The 20,916-nt window shown below is 39.5% G+C and overlaps 3 protein-coding genes across 4 annotated transcripts in view; 1 reads left to right on the top strand and 2 right to left on the bottom strand.

Moving 5' to 3' along the window:
* Positions 1-367: 367 nt before the first annotated feature.
* supt3h (SPT3 homolog, SAGA and STAGA complex component) lies at positions 368-9,183 on the bottom strand. 2 transcript variants are annotated; one of them, XM_062430311.1, is made up of 12 exons: positions 9,123-9,183; positions 8,104-8,207; positions 5,894-5,978; positions 4,956-5,042; positions 4,747-4,843; positions 4,460-4,629; positions 4,198-4,273; positions 3,245-3,357; positions 3,042-3,146; positions 2,811-2,939; positions 1,116-1,205; positions 368-542 (listed from the first exon to the last, which is right to left on the bottom strand). In XM_062430311.1, exons 2-12 carry the CDS (start codon positions 8,193-8,195, stop codon positions 501-503), a joined length of 1,086 nt encoding a protein of 361 aa, XP_062286295.1. In that variant the 5' UTR covers positions 8,196-8,207; positions 9,123-9,183; the 3' UTR covers positions 368-500. The 2 variants fall into 2 exon arrangements, with proteins under 2 accessions (XP_062286295.1, XP_062286294.1); XM_062430310.1 differs by lacking the exon at positions 9,123-9,183 and adding an exon at positions 8,289-8,439.
* LOC133991769 (runt-related transcription factor 3-like) lies at positions 6,684-11,799 on the top strand. Its single transcript, XM_062430312.1, has 6 exons — positions 6,684-8,022; positions 10,265-10,455; positions 10,576-10,735; positions 11,017-11,121; positions 11,221-11,286; positions 11,447-11,799. The coding sequence occupies exons 1-6, from the start codon at positions 7,974-7,976 to the stop codon at positions 11,797-11,799; spliced, it is 924 nt and encodes a 307-aa protein (XP_062286296.1). The 5' UTR covers positions 6,684-7,973.
* Positions 11,800-14,496: 2,697 nt separating this feature from the next.
* Positions 14,497-20,916, bottom strand: part of LOC133991548 (follistatin-related protein 1-like) — a 9,693-nt gene continuing 3,273 nt past the window's right edge. Inside the window, exons 2-9 of the mRNA XM_062430004.1 lie at positions 18,950-19,039; positions 17,805-17,934; positions 17,667-17,696; positions 17,414-17,544; positions 16,612-16,730; positions 15,908-16,020; positions 14,728-14,838; positions 14,497-14,615 (exon numbers count right to left, since the gene is read on the bottom strand). Coding sequence (XP_062285988.1) covers positions 14,497-14,615; positions 14,728-14,838; positions 15,908-16,020; positions 16,612-16,730; positions 17,414-17,544; positions 17,667-17,696; positions 17,805-17,934; positions 18,950-19,039 — 843 coding nt within the window. The remainder of the gene's footprint in view (positions 14,616-14,727; positions 14,839-15,907; positions 16,021-16,611; positions 16,731-17,413; positions 17,545-17,666; positions 17,697-17,804; positions 17,935-18,949; positions 19,040-20,916) is intronic.

The raw sequence follows: 20,916 nt of genomic DNA, 5'->3' as shown, positions 1-20,916 counted from the left end.
TCTATTGAAACTATCTGTGACAAAATGTTTTTAGGTTGTCCGTCCTTTTTTTATTAATGAGCACGATATCTGAAGAACACCTTGAAGGAATTTCTTCAAATTGGCACAAATTTCCACTTGGACTCAGGGATGAACTGAATAGATTTTGGTGGTCAAAGGTCACTTTAATTTATTTTTTGCATCCAGACAAACATGAATGTATAATGCAACTTGACTTGTTGGCGGAGGCAGACAACTACAAGACTTTGAATTTTCATAATCTGATATTTTAATAATTAAACTCGAGTCCAGTCCAAATTTTCTAGAACAAACTTTTATTCATAGAGCAGCTTTGTACATCAGTCGTCACAAAGCGCATCACAAACAAAAGACAATATAAAAATAAATAAACTAGAGATATAAAGATGAAAAAATAACAGAACTGGTTTACAGAAAGTTATTGAAATAAAAAGTAAAGGTATGTAAGAAAGGGCGTGTGTGTGTGTGTGTGTGAGACATCCTCAGCAGGCAAGGAAGGACATCCCGCTCCTCCAGTACGAACTCTGAGAGAAAGAAAAGGGATTTATTGTAGTTTCACTCTGAAGTTCACACTAAATTAGGTCACTTTTAAAGGATGGGTCCACATTTTTTAAGTCTGTCTTAATCAGGCGGGGAGTTCCGGTCCTCTGAAATGATGCCAACGCAGAAGTAACTTAAAACTGCATTCTATCAAAAGGCCACCAGGAGGCGACCGTTTTGGTGTCAAAAGGACTTCCGTCTCTATACAAGTCAATGGAGAATTCACCAACTTCTCACTTGATTTCTAACCTCAGTAAACGTTTTCAAAGTGTGTTTATGGTCTCAATCGCTGACATCAGATGAATAACTCCAATGTAAAATACGGAGAGATTTATCTGGTGGTGATCGCCTTCATCAGCATGGTGTGAACTCATTTGGCTTAAATGTAACAGACTTTCATTTATATGTAAAAGTTCAGCACTGCAGGTTTAAGACAGACCGGAAAAACCCAAATCCATCCTTTAAATGAAGTGTGTCCAGTATGTGTGTTTGATCGTAGGTGTGTGTGTGTGTGTGTGTGTGTGTGTGTGTGTGTGTGTGTGTGTGTGTGTACTTACTGTGTGTCTGTAGTTGTATCTTCTGATGGCCTCTCTGATGTGACAGGGCTGGATGGCTCCGCTCGGAGGTTCAACTGTAGCCGGAGAGCTCTGAAACACACAACACGGTTTTAATCCACCTGTAGCCTCAAATCAGGAAATACACTCATTTCACATCTTTGGTATAATTACTGAGAATGTGGGATTTTAAACACACTGAGGAGGAGCTGATATACTATTACTAACACATATTTTGAGATTGCAATGTGGCGTTATTATTTTTATTATGTAACAGAACTTATAAAAGGCAAGTTACTATTAAAATAGTGTCTCCTGACCTCAAGATCAATATGTTTACATGCCAGTGTGACATCAACCAAACTTAAAAAAACAACCAATTACAGCTGCAACAATCAGTTAATTAATGGATTAGTCATTAAACAGAACTATTATGATGATTAATTATCCTTTTTTTTTTAACAAAAGTGCAAAACCTTTGACAATAACACTGGTATCATTGTTAATATGATAAAGAAAGGTAATTTTCCGACTTCTAAACTATCACTCACAGCTACAACAATTGTTACATCCCGCCTAGACTATTGCAACTCCCTCCTCTTCAGTCTCCCCCACAAGTCCCTCCGTAAGCTCTAACTGGTCCAGAACTCAGCTGCTCGAATTATCAATCTATCAATCATATCACTCCTGTTCTTCAACAACTTCACTGGCTTCCTGTCAAATTTCGCATAGACTTCAAAATCCTGCTTCACACTTTTAAGGCCATCCACAACCTCGCCCCCCCCCCCCCCCCCCCCCCCTCAATCATACCTCTCTGACCTCCTCCACATCAACACTCAGATCAGCCTCTTCCATCAGCCTCACTGTTCCCTCTGCCTGTCTGTCCACCCTGGGGTCCAGAGCCTTCAGCCGCTCCCCCCCCCCGACATCAGGAACATTAACTCTCTATCCATCTTCAAATCCTGTCTAAAAACCCACCTCTTCAAACTTTCATACTCACTCTAATTTGTCATCCACCCTGCAGTTTTCTGATTTTATTTGTTTTTTTATTGCACTTACATCCTGTCCTTTTGCTCTTTTAAATCGTTGTTGATATGTTGTGTAAGGCAACCTTGAGTGCCCTGAAAGGTGCCTTAAATAAAATGTATTATTATTATCATTATTATTATTATTATTATTATTAACAAGCATGGCGGAAAGCAACATTAACATGACTACCAGCTTCACATGGTGGAGGACTTCAGCAGTGTCGAAGTGGTTTGGTTACAAAAAGATAAGATGTACAATAAACTATGGAAATAAGTTGTTTTTTTTTAAAAGTGCAAGATGACTTTAACAACAAACCGGGGCAATACAACAAACTATTTCACTGCTCTGTGAGGAGTGTTTTATCATATCGTCAAGAATCTTATTATCACAGAAATATTGTGATATTATTTTAAGGCCATATCAACCAACTCTTAGTTCCAGCTTCTCAAATGTGCATCAATCCTCAACATATATGATAGTAAATTAAATATCTTTACACATTTAGACTGTTAGTCAGACAAAACAAGCAAACTGAAGACTCCTGTGGCTTCTGAGAAACTGTGAATGCCATTTTTTTTTAGACTAAATGAATAATAGAGAAAATACTACAACCCTACAATCAATATTTAATAAAACGGGACTACAGTAAGCACACACACACACACACACCTTTTTGCGTTTCCTCTGTCGTGCTCGGCCGTCCAGACTGCCGTTGCCTTGTTGGAGGGGTTTAGCGGAGTGGGAGGAGCCTGGAGTGGAGGGAGGGGTCGCCTCAGGTGAGTCTGGGTCCTTCTTTACCTGGAGGAGAATAAAAGAGGAAGAACACATATAAACATATTCACTTAAAACATAACGGTGAGATCTAAAAACCCTGCTGTAAGTGATTGTGTGTGTGTGTACCTCGGTGTGTGTGTTGTAGTGAATGTAGCTGGCAGAGATCACATGACTGATAGGATTGGTCTTCGCCATCATTTCCTGTTTCACCAGCAGCGACAAATCTACAATCTGAAGAAAGAGAACGACAGAAAGAAACAGGAGATGGTTTTTACGACACAGAAAAGTGTCAACCATACGCTTATAAAGTAGATAGGAGACAGCGTTACCTGGGCAACGGTCTCATAGGCCAGGTATGACAGGATCTCCATGGCCATGCTGTTAGGTTTCAGCTCCAGGCTGCTACAGTCCAACCAGTCCCGAAACTTGGAAGCTTTCTTAGCTGGACTCACATTTACACACAAAAACAAACACATGCAAACATGAAAGGAAGAAATTAAATGAGGTTTGTGTTTTGGCACCAAGTTAAAATACTGATTCATTACACTCCCTACATGAATTTAATCTCTGTGCAGCAGGCATCTACATCATCATTAAATCAAAATACTAACTTAATACCAAGTGGGGAGTCCCGGTCCTCTGAAATAAGGCCAACGCTGAAGTAAGTTAAAACTGCATTCTATCAAAAGGCCACCAGGGGGCGACCGTTTTGGTGTCAAAAGGACTTCCGTCTCTATACAAGTCAATGGAGAATTCACCAACTTCTCACTTGATTTCTAACCTCAGTAAACGTTTTCAAAATGTGTTTATGGTCTCAATCGCTAGTTTAAAGCCTTCTTCAATGCAGTATGATGTTCATTTGGGACATTTTGGCCTCCCTGATTTTATATTTGATGATAAAGCAGGGTATGCATTAGGGCGTGGCTACGTCATGATTGACAGGTTGATTGGTTCACAGGTTCAGGAGGGCGCCTCATGCTCCTCCTGATGCCCATATAAGTAGAATCCCTGTTTTTATTTTTCCCATCATGCACCTGAAATTTTCAAGATGGCGCTGCCCAGATCCGAAACTATTCTCTTCCAAGCAGCAGTCCACAAACCAATGGGTGACGTCACAGATGTTACGTCCATTTTATATACAGTCTATGATTAATACTCAACACCTAAAACCATTAAGATGAAAACTGATTTCTTGTGTCAAACTCTGCGCAGTGAAGCGAAAACATCCGAGTGATAAAACAAGTAAGTGAGACACATTTTTGAGTGTGTGGGGGAATCTCACCGAAGCTCAGCTGTCGACTCTCACAGAACTCAGAGTACTGAGCCGGGTCCATGGCTCGAGTCTGACGCTCCAAACGCTGAAGACACACACACACACACACACACACACACACACACACACACACACACACACACACACACACACACACACACACACACACACACACACACACACACACACACAGAGAGTTAATACAAATGTTAATAATAATCCCTGGTTTCAATAAAAATGTAAAAAATCATTCACTGTGAAGACCTCTGACCTCCATCCGCTCCTGTTTGATGGGATCTACTTCCTGTCGATCGGCCAATGACAGAAGCTCGCCCGTCTGATCCAACCACACCAGGAAATCCTGGGCCAATCGTTGCCTCCGCTGGTTACCGCCGGCAACACCAGCAGCAGCAGGAGCAGGAGCAGCAGCACCTGCACCACCTAAGAAAACACCCAATATATCAATAAGTAGGACTAAAAGTGATGATTAAATTAACTTTTTAAGCTTCTTATATTTTAAAAATGTTAAATGTGTGTTTTTTATGAATGTGTGCATACCTGCGTCCTGTGTCACGTCTTCCTCCTCGAGACTTTTGAGTAGTTTTGATTTATAATCTCTAAACTGGAGGTATTTTAATAGCCGCGCCACTTTCCTCTGATCAGGAGACAGAAGACAGACAGTCAGAGACAAAATGAACCAGAGACAGAAAACTACAAACATAAAAAGAGAAGTTAGATTTTATCATAGATTTAAGGTGTTACGTTACCTTGTCTCTCCTCATCAGGAACAGGATGTCCTCAGCCGAGATGACCCTTGACCCACGAAGAGACGCCCCCTCGCAGGCCTGATGCAGCTAATAAATTAAACCCAGTTAGATATCACAGTGTTAGTTATATACATTTTAGAAGAGATGTTAGATGTAGTTAATAGACGTGGTTTTAAGGTAGTCACAGTAATAATGTTTACTGTTCTCATTTTCTCCTTCTTCCCTCCTCTGTCATAGAAAAGTATAAAGAAATCATGTTATAAATGTGGATTTTAGTCTTTTAATTGATACCACATTGAAATCTGTAGATGGTAGAGTTTCTGTCATGCTGATCAGTGTTGTGTCTTACAAATAAAATGATATATTTTACCATTTCAGTTCTAATGTTACATTTATTTGGTATAAAATGAATTATAAAAATCAGTCAAACCTTTAAAAGTTAGGGTTAGGGTTAAGATGACAGCTTCAGACCTACAAACTAATGAGTTTCTGACTTCTTATCAAATCAAAAATTCAATTCTGGAGCAAAATCGGACTAAAAAAGATCTGAAACTCAGAAATCATTATATTTACAGTTGATTATGGCCTTAAAAAGCTTCTTTAAAAAAAACAACTTTATTGTCATAATTGTATTTTATACATGTTGCTACATTGTGATGACAACATTTTTTATGTGATTTGTCACCCAGTGATGATAAAACATAATAACTTTTAATTAATATAGCAATTAGTTAAAAGTAAATCAATAATATTTACAGTACTGATTATTACAGTATATTAAAATGCATAAAGTTCACTGTCCTCTTCTGAATGAAAACATACATTAATTTAAAAAAAACTGAACTTCTGCTTGATATCTGATTTTTATTTTTTCTTCTATTATTCATTTAATCTATGATGTTTTTATTTTTTTTAAAGCCGAGACAAGTCTAGGTTACCATAGTGATGAGCTGCGTGTGCACGATGTCCTCCACCAGAGCTGCTGTCTCTTGCAGTGGCCTGCGAGCGTCTCCCAGAGCGAACCTGACACACACACACACACACACACACACACACACACACACACACACACACACACACACACACACACACACACACACACACACACACACACACACACACACACACACACACACACACACACACACACACACACACACACACACACACACACACAGTGAATCCTCTGAGACTTACAGCCACACAGCAGCTGTTAATGAGCTGCTAATCGTTGCTCATTAAGAACCTTTAAGTTGTGTGTTTGGATTTATTTATATATATATAAATATTATAGTAGTGTATAGTATAGTGATTATTTATATTAAACTATCACTGTTAATGTGCTCAATTCTCATCATTTTATTTAAGTGCTGCCAGATGATAAAACTGCACCAATATAACAAACATCAGGCATTAAAGTGCTTGATGGACTATTGTTCGATAAAAAACAACGAACTGAAGCTATGAAGACATTTATTACAGTTATTTATATGTAAAAATAGATTTCATCATTTTAACCTAAACTAAAAAATTGTGTTCGTACAACAGTGAAGAAAATGTCTATTTCAATCTGTGGGATGAATCTGTGGATATGGAGTTAAAACAAAGAACACACAGACACACACACACTCAAAAACACATGTACACACACACACACACACACACACACACACACACACACACACACACACACACACACACACACACACACACACACACACACACACACACACACACACACACACACACACACACGTACGTACACAGGTGAGGTGCCTGGGCCTCACAAACACTTTGACCACAATTTGGTCAAACCTCAATTTGCATCCAGAGAAGCCACTTCCATCATGGCTGACTAACCTAAACCCACATCCTGAGGCTCATTCCTTCTCTCAACTCCTTCCCAATCTCTCCTTCCATTGTCTCTCTCTACACACACACACACACACACACACACACACACCTGACCAGACCCCTTCCTCACCCCACCTGTGCTGTGATTGGCTGGCTGCAGCTGTCAGTCAGCAGAGGTGAGCCTGGCTTTGGTTTGGGGTTGTGGGAAGGTTGGCTTCAGGTTCAGAGGTTGGCTTCAGTGTGAGTGTTGGTTTTAGGTTTTAGGTTTTAGGTTTTGGGGTTTAGTCGGGTTTCGACCTCTCTGACCACCAACAACTCATCTCAACATCAACACACAACGCAGGGTGAGTACCCCCAAAACAAACACACACACACACACACACACACACACACACACACACATACCAATGACAGGCCACAACATGCACGTGTGTGGTTTCTTTTGAAAAGGTTGAATTTCATAAAGAATATCTGCAAACTAAATATTTATGTTTGAGTTAAATATGTAGGAATATAAAGTTAAAGCTGCACACTCATCACGCAGATGCATTGATTTAAACACTTATAAAAGTAAGAAGTTATACCACCATCTTTTATCTTCTTTATTATCAGTTTATTTACAGTTTCACAATCTCTCAGCAGAATTTTAATTTAACATTTTCAAATTACCTTTCTTTGGATTTCAGGATATAAATTCAATTAAAAAAATAAATAAATAAACTTATTAAACTTTTTTGATCTTTCATCTTCTGCAAAATCTGTTATTAATTAAAAAGTGTCCATTAACTTCAAACAGACTTCATGTTAAATCATCTTTATTGTCCATTGACCCGCTGCTGCTGAAAATATTAATGAAGATTTATTTGCAAAGCTGCTCTGAAAGTCCAGAGCTGATAAAATACATGTGGAATGATTAGTGATGATGTCATTGTAATATGTATTTAACAAACTTGTGAACTAATTCTATATCACTGAGCATAACAACGTTTTTCCTTTTATTATATGTTTGTAACATCATTTGTAGGGTTGATGAGAGTTTTTATAATATTTGTGTTTCCCAAATTTCCTTGAGGCTGTTTGTTTTTATTTTTTTGCATCTTGAGTCAAAAAAGTTCTTAGTGTGATTTTTGTGTCTCTGTCATTTGTTAAATTAAACAGGTTGCCATGGCGTCCAATAGTCTGTTCAGCAGCAGCAGCCCGATGCTGTACTGGGGTGAGTCTCCTCACGTGTGTGTGTGTGTGTGTGTGTGTGTGTGTGTGTGTGTGTGTGTGTGTGTGTGTGTGTGTGTCTTACATCATGCTCTGTAGCTCGGGGATGAAGCTGGTCCTAGAAGCAGGACGGTCTTTAGAACTGGAGGCGGTGGAGCCGGCCATGGGGCTGCTCATAACCACACCAACCTGAAGACATGAAACACAACAATGAAATAAAACTGCATTTAAGTAGAAATCCAAATTAACAGAAGAAGCATTTTAACTCACCATCACACCACATGTACAAAATCTGTGTCTGATCTTTTATCTAAAAACATGTAGCATGTCTAGACTCATTTTTGTAAATCTAAACAGATGATGTCATCGATAAGCAAACTGAGTAATGTCAAGATCAATATTTGACCTCAACTTCCACACAAAGATATCAGTCACTGAAGACAAAGGAGTATTTTACAGTGGTGGAAGAAGTATTCTGATCATTTACTTAAGTAAAAGTAACAATACAGCAATGCAAACATACTCCATTACAAGTAAAAGTACATAGTAGTGGTTTGGTCCCTCTGAACTAAAGCTGTCAAATAAATGTAGTGGAGTAGAAAATACAATATTTCACCCAAAACTTAAGTAAATATACTTAGTTACTTTTCACTAGTACTATTAAATGACCACTTAAAATAACTTTGGTCACTTTAAGGATCATTTAACCAAACAAAACGATCCAACTCTGCAGAATAGAGCTTAAAATAACAAGATAGCAGAGCAGCTTTGAGGCGAATCAACACACGCACGCGCGCACGCGCACGCACACGCACACACACACACACACACACACACACACAAACACACACACACACACACACACACACACACACACACACACAGAGGACAGGTGGTGTGACCGCAGTAACTTCCCCTCCGGCAGTGAATCTGAATAATAATACAGCTCAGTTGCCTCCTATTCAAACACTGCGGTGAATAAAACACAATGCAGCAAACAAAAACGGTAGAAAAGAAAGGTTGATAGAGGGAGGAGGACAGGAGAGGAGGTGTAGGAGGAGAAGCACAGAAAAAAATCAGCTCAAAATAAGTCTAATTACTCACCAAACTCGTAGAAAGCACTGCTCGCTGTTGTTGTTACTTTTTCGTTTGGTTTAGTTTTACGACGCGATTTGATGACGTTTATCGAACGCTGCAGCGCCGCAAAGGATGCTGGTAGTTGTAGTTATTTTTGCCATTTTGTGTCAAAAACGTGTTTGGTGTCTCTCTCCCTCGACCAATAATATATTTATTGATGTATTTTTGCACAAATATCGAGTGGAAGAGGGATAAAGGTAGAACATATCAAATAAATAAGTGGTATGTTAAATACAGCATATTTAGCAGCTATAATATCCAGATCAATACTAGATTAAATTAAAAGTTTAGCCTGATATGATTATCAATGTTAATGGCCAGTAGGTGGCAATCAGGCTGAAACCTCAGTAATTAATCTCTTTGTTTTGTTACCGTATATATTTTGCAAATTCAGGTCATAAATTCAGCTAAGTTATATTTCTAATCCAGTTTATCAACATTTTAAGTTGTGAGTTTCATAAAATAAGATGAGATAACCCTTTATTAGTCCCATGATCGGGACATTTACATTATTGCAGCAGCAAAGTGGATAATAAAAAATATTTTTTAAAGAATAAATAACAATAAATAAGTAAGTACAAAAGCAATAAATAAAACAATAGTTGTAAAAAAAAAAAAAAATTACACTTATTCTCTCATATACTTATCAGAAGTTCTTATAATACATCCATGAACTGGGATCCAACATATTTGCCGCACTTAATGATTTCCCGACACAAAATCAAATCTGCTCAGCTTTAGTCCGTAAAGGAAAGTATGAATATATTATAGAAAGGCTCCAAACCACAATTAGGAAGAATGCTTTATAATTAGATCCCTTATGCAAAAAAAAGTTTGATCTGGATTAAATATTAATATGAAATGTTTAAAGTCATGCCACCCAAAATTCTTTGGAAATGTGAGGACACTGCTGTCTCTTCTTCTTGCTGTTATTTTATGCTTGTTATTACTAAATTACAGTTATTTAGCTTATCTGACAATTATTTAAAGTGTAAATGTGAACTTGAATGTATTTTTTTTATTTGTTAATTTCTTCCTAAATAAATAAATAACATTGAGAACGGATATGGCAAAAAAAACATCTATCTCTGTCTATTGTTCCCTCTCAGATCCTGTGGTGAAGTGTCGGCCGCCACCATCGCCCACCAACCGCCAACTGGACGACCAGGGGATGAGGTCGCTCCACCACCGCAGCACAGCACCACCCAGAGGCCTGATGCAGACCGACAGTCCGAACTTCCTCTGCAGCAGCATGCCGCAACACTGGAGGTGTAACAAGACCCTTCCTAGAGCCTTCACTGTGAGCACTCATCTATCCATCTAACATTAATTCAATTTAAAGCTCTGAGATACTTTTACATACCACCTTTTTCAAAGTTAAAGGAACTGTCCTAACCTTCCTCCATCCTCCATCCTCCAGGTGGTTTCCCTGGGCAACGACGTGCCAGATGGCGTGGTTGTCACGGTGATGGCCGGCAACGACAACAACAGCAGCGCCGAGCTACGCAACGCCACAGCGACCATGAAGCAAGGATACGCCCACTTTAATGACCTACGCTTCATAGGACGCAGTGGGAGAGGTTAGAGACTGAAACTATATTTAATTCATATAAACTTCAGATATAAAGAGGCCTGAATTTGGATGTTATGAGAAAAGAGATAGAAGGTCGTCATCGCATAGAGTTAAAACCATGCAGGATAAAATATAAAGTGTAAAGTGGGAGAAAGTATACAAATAGAGAGCTGGAAATGTGCATATGTTTAAAACTTGACTACTGTCGCATGTTATCCTATTTAAAGCTGAATTCTCTTTAAATTGCTTTAATTCTCCTGTATGTGTCTTTTTGTGTTATTTTTCCAGGTAAGAGCTTCACCCTTACAATCAACGTGCTGACTTCGCCACCTCAGATCGCCACACTACACGGCGCCATCAAGGTTACGGTGGACGGGCCGCGGCTGCCGAGACGTTAGTACACAACAGACAACAGAAAAAAGTCACTTTTTAAAAAATGTATTCCCAAGCTTGCAGTCATTCTTACTTTCTTTATTTCTTCCCATCTCTCAGGACAGAGGCAGAAGGAGGTGAAGACAGGAGTTTTCAGGCCATCCTGCAGTAGCACAGCATTATCAGGTAAGAAAGGAGAGAGTCACTTTAATCCATATTTTTTAATTTAAAGCTCCAGGATGTGAAAAATCAGTGGTAGTTTTTAAAGAAGACAAATCTGCTTCATACTGTACATTTTTAGAATAAAGGAAAATGGTCTTAATAAAAAAATCTTATTTCTTTCCAGATTGTAGATCCTTTTCCTCCTCCCTCTGGACCAATGAGCCATCCTTCCTGGGTCAGGTAACCTCTCTGACTTCTCCTTTCACTCCAAGTCCCAGAATGCACCACGTTCCTGCCCTCTCCTACTCCACCCAGCCTTCGCCATACACCTCCTACTTGTCTGCTCCTCCTCCTCCTCCTCCTCCCCCTCCGCTCAGCCACAGTGGTGCGTTCCAGCCAAGCAGCTTCTACTACGGACCGAACCAATCGCTGCAAACCGTGGGGGAGGACCGCAACGTTGTCACAGCACTTACCAATTATATTGAAGGGGCGTGTTTCTCTATCAGGGGGGAGGAGCCTGTCTGGAGGCCATATTGATCGCAGGCGGGGATTTCCGGTCCTCTGAAATGAGGCCAACGCTTAAGTAACTTAAAACTGCATTCTATCAAAAGGCCACCAGGGGGCGACCGTTTTGGTGTCAAAAGGACTTCCGTCTCTATACAAGTCAATGGAGAATTCACCAACTTCTCACTTGATTTCTAACCTCAGTAAACGTTTTCAAAATGTGTTTATGGTCTCAATCGCTAGTTTAAAGCCTTCTTCAATGCAGTATGATGTTCATTTGGGACATTTTGGCCTCCCTGATTTTATATGTGACGATAAAGCAGGGTATGCATTAGGGCGTGGCTACGTCGTGATTGACAGGTTGATTGGTTAACAGGTTCAGGAGGGCGCCTCATGCTCCTCCTGATGCCCATATAAGTAGAATCCGTGTTTTTTTTATCCCGGCATGCTCCGGAAATTTTCAAGATGGCGCTGCCCAGATCCGAAACTATTCGCTTCCAAGCAGCAGTCCACAAACCAATGGGTGACGTCACGGATGTTACGTCCATTTTATATACAGCCTATGATTGATCGCCAGACAGTAACCATATCCCAAAGACACGGTCGACAAAGGGCGTGACTGTCGTAGACCACGATGGACAAAGCCAGTAGTCTACGGAGGATTCCAGCTATTCCCTCCCTTACCCTTTGCATCACCTGTCACCTAGCAACCGTGACAGCTGCAGTTGACAATCAGGATGCAGCTAATACAAATCAAACCAAACATTTGTACCATTTATTAGAAGAAATGGAGATGCATCACCACCATCACCAGCACCCATGTGTAGATTGGTTAAGCTGTGTACTTTCAGTTAGTTAACATCAGTAAGTTAATGTAGTTTATATGGTAAATGTCATTTAACTTTGACAATATAATTTCATATTTAAAATAACCCTAACCTTACTTTAATATTAAACATGTTCTTGTCATTATCAGAGTGTTTTAACATTTGTGAGATGAAACCAAATATGTATATTTAAAAGTGTAATTATTGGCTGCTGTTAGAGTTGGAAACATAATCATCATCAGCGAGCAATGAATAGGTTGGGCTACGAAGAATTTACCTGTTGGATCTACAAATCGGGGAAAAGCGAAAAGGATGCCTCATTTCTCGGCCAAATGTGTAGGAGACATTGAAATAGGAACCGCTGTGATGCATTCAGTCTTCTAATGCAGCTTTTGAAGGTTGCAGCTCCTGAATTTTGACTTTTTGTTTCTCTTTTTTAAATGCTGAGAAATCTTCAGACTACGTTCTTTTGATTTGTGTATACTTTGCTGATAAAGTTGATTTTATTTATTGCATTATTATAAATGTATTTATTTATCTATTTATTGCTTTTGACTATTATTTAATCAATGTACTTATAATTTGTTTTTCATAATAAATAATCTAATAAAAAAATTATTAAAGGAGTTTCCACTTTTCTATTAAAGTTTTACAATGTATTTATTACACAGTATGAACATTTCTAACCAAAAGAGTTTATTAGAGCAGCAAAAATAGCATAAACTTCAGAACATACAAAATATATCATCTCATTAACAATCACACAATGAACCCAGAACTTTTGAATAATTAGTCTTTGATCGGCCTGTAAAAGCAATTTCACAAACCCTTTTTATAATCAGTATTTGGGTTTTTCTTTGCTGATTTGACATAAAACACTGTTGGTGCAATTCCCGTCCTGGTATGGTGACACAGTTGGAGTGCACTGAAGACGTGGTCACAAATCAATCATTGCTGGTTGACGTAAAAGCAGGCGGGGAGCTCCGGTCCTCTGAAGCGATGCCAACACGGAAGTAACTTAAACTGCATTCTATCAAAAGGCCACCAGGGGGCGACCGTTTTGGTGTCAAAAGGACTTCCGTCTCTATACAAGTCAATGGAGAATTCACCAACTTCTCACTTGATTTCTAACCTCAGTAAACGTTTTCAAAATGTGTTTATGGTCTCAATCGCTAGTTTAAAGCCTTCTTCAATGCAGTATGATGTTCATTTGGGACATTTTGGCCTCCCTGATTTTATATGTGACGATAAAGCAGGGTATGCATTAGGGCGTGGCTACGTCGTGATTGACAGGTTGATTGGTTCACAGGTTCAGGAGGGCGTCTCATGCTCCTCTTGATGCCCATATAAGTAGAATCGGTGTTTTTATTTTACCCAGCATGCACCGGAAATTTTCAAGATGGCGCTGCTCAGATACGATACTATTTGCTTCCAAGCAGCAGTCCACAAACCAATGGGTGACGTCACGGATGTTACGTCCATTTTACATACAGTCTATGCGTAAAACACATCACTACTGACCAGCGTGAAAAGTTGTCACAGACTTCAGTAAACGGTTAAATACAGAGAATCACTTACAGGTGATTAATCAGACTTGTGTGAACTCATTTGGCAAGAGCTTGAATGTTAATGTCTCACACTCCAGCTTTAAATATTTGTTCTTAAATACAAAAAAATCTAAGTTTAAACAGATTTAAATATCCTAAAATAGAAACAGAGTCAAAGTTTAACAATGGTGGATTTCTTGTAAAAAGAGATGAAATGATGAGATGAAGAGAAAAGTCTATTTTATGTTCGGCTGAGCCACAGAAGAACTGACAGGGTTACTAAATTATTCTCGACACAAATCTGATTCAGCTTGATATTGAAATCGTCTGCAGAGGTTTGTGATTATATCGGCGGTTCAGTGTCGAGCGTCCGGCTGTAACGCGTTGAGTTCAGCTACTCTCCTGCTCCACTCCTCCTCTGTCATCTCTTCTTCTTCTCCTCCGTCCTTCACATACTCCTGGACCCAATCCTCTCCTGAAGCACAGAAGATCACGTGATGAATATGAAGTTGTGTGTGTGTGTGTGTGTGTGTGTGTGTGTGTGTGTGTGTGTGTGTGTGTGTGTGTGTGTGTGTGTGTGTCCTCACCATTGCAGGTCAGAGCGGTGCACACCCAGTTTCCACAGGCACACACACACTTGTTACACTCCATCCGAGTTTCAGCTCCGTCCTCGAACACTTCGTCCTCCAGAGCGCACTCTAAAAACACACACACACACACACACACACACACACACACACACACACACACACACACACACACACACACACACAGAAAGACACACACACACACAAACACACACACAGAAAGACACACACACAGAGACACACACATAAAGACACACACAAACACACAAACACACAGACACACACACACAAACACACACACACACACACAGAAAGACACACACACACGCACACACACACAGACACACACAAACAAACACACACACACACACAGACACACACACACAAACACACACACACACACACACACACACAAGCCAGGAAAGTTTAACCACGTTTGTCCATGAGTTTTACACTTGAATCTCTTTATTTTTTTGCTATACCGTCTAAACCAAACGTGTCTCTAAAGATTTCATTAGTCAGATTCAGACTGGATCTAAACATCTATAATGTCTGTGTATTCATCACGCATGCTTTTATATTTTACTCACAAATAGATGGGTTTTAGATCTTAGCTGGTATAAAACACAAATCAATCAAGTTCATTAATGCAAGGTGGAGGACTTAAAGGAGAAACAGCTTTTTTCTAGCAGGGCACAATTCATATATAAACAAATGACCTGTCTGAGAGGCTCACACTTGCAAATGCAGTTTATTTTAAAAACTAACTTCATAAGGCTTTCTAATAATCTTTATTTATTGACTTAAGGATATATATATATATGTGTGTGTGTGTATAAATGTGTGTGACATTTGACATTATATTCTGTCCTTTGTGCTTTTTATGTACTTTTAATTGCTAGTTTTGATAAGTGCTATAACCTTATTATTATTATTATTATTATTATTATTATTATTATTATTATTATTAGTCATAGTAGTGGTAGTAGTAATAGGGTTAGTAGCAGTAGAAATCTTTGATTTTCTCTCAGTTCTGGAAACAATGAAGTTTTTATAGAAGTGAAAATTATTTGTCAAATACAGCTGGTTGTGCTTTTGCATGTGCGTCATTTGTGTGTGTGTGTGTGTGTGTGTGTGTGTGTGTGTGTGTGTGTGTGTGTGTGTGTGTGTGTGTGATTACTTCTCTCTGGTGGATGGTAGGTGGGCGTCAGACAGTTAATAAACTCATTTAAACTCAGCTTCCAGTCTGCGTTTTCATCTGAGAGCTCAATCAAAGCATCAACACACAGAGACCTGAGAGAAAGAGAGAGAGAGAGAGAGAGAGAGAGAGAGAGAGAGAGAGAGAGAGAGAGAGAGAGAGAGAGAGAGAGAGAGAGAGAGAGAGAGAGAGAACTTCATGGATTTTAAATTACAAGGATGTATTCACTTTTTTTTAACCCTCCTGTTATCCTCGAGTCAAGGAAGGAAGGGAGGGAGGAAGGGAGGAAGAAGGAAGGAAAGGAGGAAGGAATGGAGGAAGGAAAGGAGGAAGAAGGAAGGAAAGGAGGGAGGGAGGGAGGGAGGAAGGAAGGAAGGAGGCAGGGAGGAAAGAAGGACAGAAGGAAGGGAGGAAGAAGGAAGGAAAGGAAGGTGGAAGGAAGGGAGGGAGGGAGGGAGGAAAGAAAGAAGGAAGGAAGGGAGGGAGGAAGAGAAGAAGGAAGGGAGGAAGGAAAGGAAGGAAGGAAGGAAGGAAGGAAGGAAGGAAGGAAGGAAGGAAGGAAGGAAGGAAGGAAGGGAGGAAAGAAGGAACAGTCAAAACAGACGGGGTCAATTTGACCCGGGAGGACGACACAAAGGTTAAAGCAGAATATCAGATATAAAACAAATGAAATTTTCAGTCTGTACCTCAGTAGCAGATTCGTCTCCAGAGTATTAGAGTATGTGAGGTTGAGGGCCGTCTCGTTGTGTCTCAGGAAGCTCAGAAACTCTTTGGAATCAAGCTGCAAATCCCCGTTATTGTACATCTGTAACACACAAACAATTTGCATTTATAGTTATTTTCCAACAGAATATCTAATAAAGAGAATATAGAGTTGGCTTGTTGTGTCCAGGCGGGGAGTTCCGGTCCTCTGAAATGAGGCCAACACGGAAGTAACTGCATTCTATCAAAAGGCCACCAGGGGCGACCGTTTTGGTGTCAAAAGGACTTCCGTCTCTATACAAGTCAATGGAGAATTCACCAACTTCTCACTTGATTTCTAACCTCAGTAAACGTTTTCAAAATGTGTTTATGGTCTCAATCGCTAGTTTAAAGCCTTCTTCAATGCAGTATGATGTTCATTTGGGACATTTTGGCCTCCCTGATTTTATATGTGACGATAAAGTAGGGTATGCATTAGGGCGTGGCTACGTGGTGATTGACAGGTTGATTGGTTCACAGGTTCAGGAGGGCGCCTCATGCTCCTCCTGATACCCATATAAGTAGAATCCATGTTTTTATTTTACCCAGCATGCACCGGAAATTTTAAAGATGGCGCTGCTCAGATCCGAAACTATTCGCTTCCAAGCAGCAGTCCACAAACCAATAGGTGACGTCACGGATGTTACGTCCATTTTATATACAGTCTATGGTTGTGTCATATTGTGCAAAAAATTAACAGTTTTTCATGTGATTTGTAAAAAAAAAACTGTGATTTAGAAGTCTGACCTGAAAATACGTCTGCAGGAGATCATGAGCTGAAGACACATTTGAGGGCAGTTTGTCAGACTCCACCGCCTCCTGAATCCACTGGATCACTCTGTCTCTCAGCCAATCACGATCCGACAGGAAACACACGACTGCAAGCACGAACAGACACAACAACACAGCTGCAATATAAGCTCTCTTAATGCCTTAAACTCTAAAAAATAAGGGTCAAAAACGCTGATTTATGTTTCTGTGGTGTAATTTGCAGACTTACTGGGACTCACATCTTTCTTTGTTGGTCTCTCTGCAAATAAAAAAAAACACAGAATACAGTCACATCTCACATAAACACACACACACACACACACACACACTCACACATCTATCTTCCTGTGTGTGTTTGTGTACGGACCCAGACAGTGTCCTCTGTGCTCCGCGTGTATCTTGGTCTGAGTGATGCAGGCGTCTCTGTGCAGCTCACAGTGGTTTCTGTAAGATCTGCCGTTGCTGCCACACACCCAGTGCTCCGACACGTCACACTGCTGCACAGAAGAAAAAAAAAGCAGAAATGTCTCACAGAAGGCCCGCAGAGCAGAACAAAAGGAGTATTTAACTGGTTTATAACTAGAAAAGAGACATGAAATTGTGGAATTATTGTGGGATTAACGAGATAGGAGCTAAAACAACCTGTTGCATAAAGGATCAGTATAAGATACATAAGTAAATAATGCAAAGATATTCCAGTAGGAAGAAGGAAGGGAGGAAGTAGGAAGGAAAGGAGGGAGGAAGGAAGGAAGGAAGGGAGGGTGGAAGGGAGGAAGGAAGGAAGGAAGGAAGGAAGGATGGAAGGGAGGAAGAAGGAAGGAAAGGAGGAAGGAAGGAAGGAAGGAAGGAAGGAAGGAAGGAAGGGAGGAAGGATGGTAGGGAGGAAGGATGGAAGGGAGGAAGAAGGAAGGAAAGGAGGGAGGAAGGAAGGAAGGAAGGATGGAAGGGAGGAAGATGGAAGGAAGGGAGGAAGGGAGGGAGGAAGGAAGGAAGGAAGGAAGGGAGGATGGAAGGGAGGAAGGAAGAAGGAAGGAAAGTAGGGAAGAAAGAAGGAGGGAAGGAAGAAAGGAAGGAAAGGAGGGATGAAGGAAGGGAGGAAAGGAAAGAAGGAAGGAAGGACGGAGGAAAGAAGGAAGGAAGGAGGGAGGGTGAAAGGAAAGGAGTAAGGAAGGAAAGAAGGACAGAGGAAAGAAGGAAGGGAGGGAGGTAGGGGGGAGGAAAGAAAGAGAGAAGGAGGGACGGAGGGACAGACGGAAGGGAGGAAGGAAAGGAGGGAAGGAAAGAAGGACAGACGGAAGGAAGGAAGGGAGGAAAGAAGGAACATTCAAAACAGACGGGGTCAATTTGACCCTGGAGGACGACAGGAAGGTTAAATTATAGTATTTATTAAAGACAATTAATACAAAAGTTTCAGGACCCAGCTAAGAAAAGTCTCAATAACTTAAGAGGAAACAAATCAAGTCTTAAATAGTTCAATTAAAGTTCAATGAGGGCACAAGTCAGTCATTTTACCTGCAAACAGCGACAGACTGGTTCTCCTCTGTCAGTCGATACACACTCTCTGCCTGCACCACAGGAAGTCCTGGCACACACCGACTGCTCCTGACACACACACACACACACACACACACACACACACACACACACACACACACACACACAGGAAAATAAAGGGAGAGGATTTTTAAAATTAATGTCGATGCATTTTCATGGTATTTCTGTATATGAGTGTGTGTGTGTGTGTGTGTGTGTGTGTGTGTGTGTGTGTGTGTGTGTGTGTGTGTTCCAGACTCCAGATGGTGACCTTTAACCTCCCACTGGGGGAGACACATGCCGTTTTGAATGACAATAACTCAACACACACACACACACACACACACACACACACACACTCCCACACACACATCCATGCTCATTAATCAGGCAGCTGGCCAGCAGTGGAGATCATTTTGAAAAAAAAATCACCAACTTATACTTTATTAATAAAATCAGCCGACTCCATTAAGGTAAATAACAATCATTTGACAAATATATAATAAAACCATGAATTTGTGAAAGTATTAAGTCTGCTTTGATTTAATAACGTCTCTTTTCATCATAATAATGAGCTGAATTTTTGAAAATGTTTTTCACAATGTCATGATAATATTTTAGATTTGTCTGTTTTTATCTATTAAGATTATCTATAGGTTTAATTTTGGACACTTTGAGGCTCTTTAGTATCATCAACTCCATTATCATTCACTTCTGTAGGATGATTTCCCCCACAGCCACAGCCTGGACTAAATTCACTAACATCACTTTAAATTGTATATTGCACTGTATTTTTATTTTTATTTTTATTTATTTTTATTTTTATTTTTATTTTTATTTTTATTTTTATTTTTATTTTTATTTTTATTTTTATTTTTATTTTTATTTTTATTTTTATTATTTTTATTATTTTTATTATTTTTATTTTTATTTTTATTTTTATTTAATTCATTTTTTTCATTTTTTTCATTATCACACAGCCTTAGCCTCAGACCTTGCTGTTTTTCTTATTTAGTATTTAGTATATTGTATTTTTTAGTATATTGTTCTTTGATGTCTTTGTGTATTAAGCTGCTGGACCCTAAATTTCCCCAAGGGGATCAATAAAGTTTAAATCTATCTATCTATCTATCTATCTATCTATCTATCTATCTATCTATCTATCTATCTATCTATCTATCTATCTATCTATCTATCCATCTATCTATCTATCTATCTATCTATCTATCTATCTATTAAATGTGTCATTCTTTCTCTACTTTAGACAGCTTTGTAAATTATTAACAGTTTTTTTTCTGTACTTGTTTTATTGCATGTTAGCTGGATATTGTGTTTACTCTCTTGAAGTGTGTGATAATCGTCTTCGTCTGTTTATTTATTGTGTTTTTTTTTCATTTATGCCGATTTCAAAGAGATTCTTACCTGGTTCAGTAATGGAAAATTAAACAGGATTAATTTTGAACCTTTTGATTTTAAGTAGAAAAAAGACTTCAACACACAAACACACATGCGTCAGATTAGAGATGAAAACATTTCAAACATTCCTCGGTTTAAAGGTCAGAAAACCAAACATGTGAAGTGAAGATAAACTGAATTTTTAATCAGTCTCACGGTTAAAAAACAAAAAAAACAAAACTCAAATTATTCCACACAAAGATGCACGAGAGGAGGCAGCACACACAATAGATATCACATCTGTCACCCTAACCCTCTCCAGCTGACATCTGCTGCACTGCAAACCTGCTGTTACACACACACACACACACACACACACACACACACACACACACACACACACACACACACACACACACACACACACACACACACACACACACACACACACACACACACTGCAGCAGCTGCGTTTGGGGTGCAATTATAAGTTCATGTCTGACTCTGTTTGGTTGTAGAGTAATTTGTCCTCCTCTTTCTGGATCTGTCCT

The sequence above is a fragment of the Scomber scombrus genome, chromosome 12, assembly GCF_963691925.1.
Source record: "Scomber scombrus chromosome 12, fScoSco1.1, whole genome shotgun sequence".
Lineage (NCBI taxonomy): Eukaryota > Metazoa > Chordata > Actinopteri > Scombriformes > Scombridae > Scomber > Scomber scombrus.
This window is presented reverse-complemented; position numbering and strand designations above follow the sequence as displayed.

Excerpts from the sequence above, each read along its gene's own strand:
- LOC133991769 (XM_062430312.1), top strand. The coding sequence starts at position 7,974 with ATGGCGTCCAATAGTCTGTTCAGCAGCAGCAGCCCGATGCTGTACTGG. Across the intron at positions 10,456-10,575 it reads CCCTTCCTAGAGCCTTCACT|GTGGTTTCCCTGGGCAACGA; the intron begins GTGAGCACTCAT and ends TCCATCCTCCAG. Across the intron at positions 11,122-11,220 it reads CGGGCCGCGGCTGCCGAGAC|GACAGAGGCAGAAGGAGGTG; the intron begins GTTAGTACACAA and ends CCCATCTCTCAG.
- supt3h (XM_062430310.1), bottom strand. Across the intron at positions 4,274-4,459 it reads TCAAACAGGAGCGGATGGAG|CGTTTGGAGCGTCAGACTCG; the intron begins GTCAGAGGTCTT and ends GTGTGTCTTCAG. Across the intron at positions 543-1,115 it reads GATACAACTACAGACACACA|AGTTCGTACTGGAGGAGCGG; the intron begins GTAAGTACACAC and ends TCTTTCTCTCAG.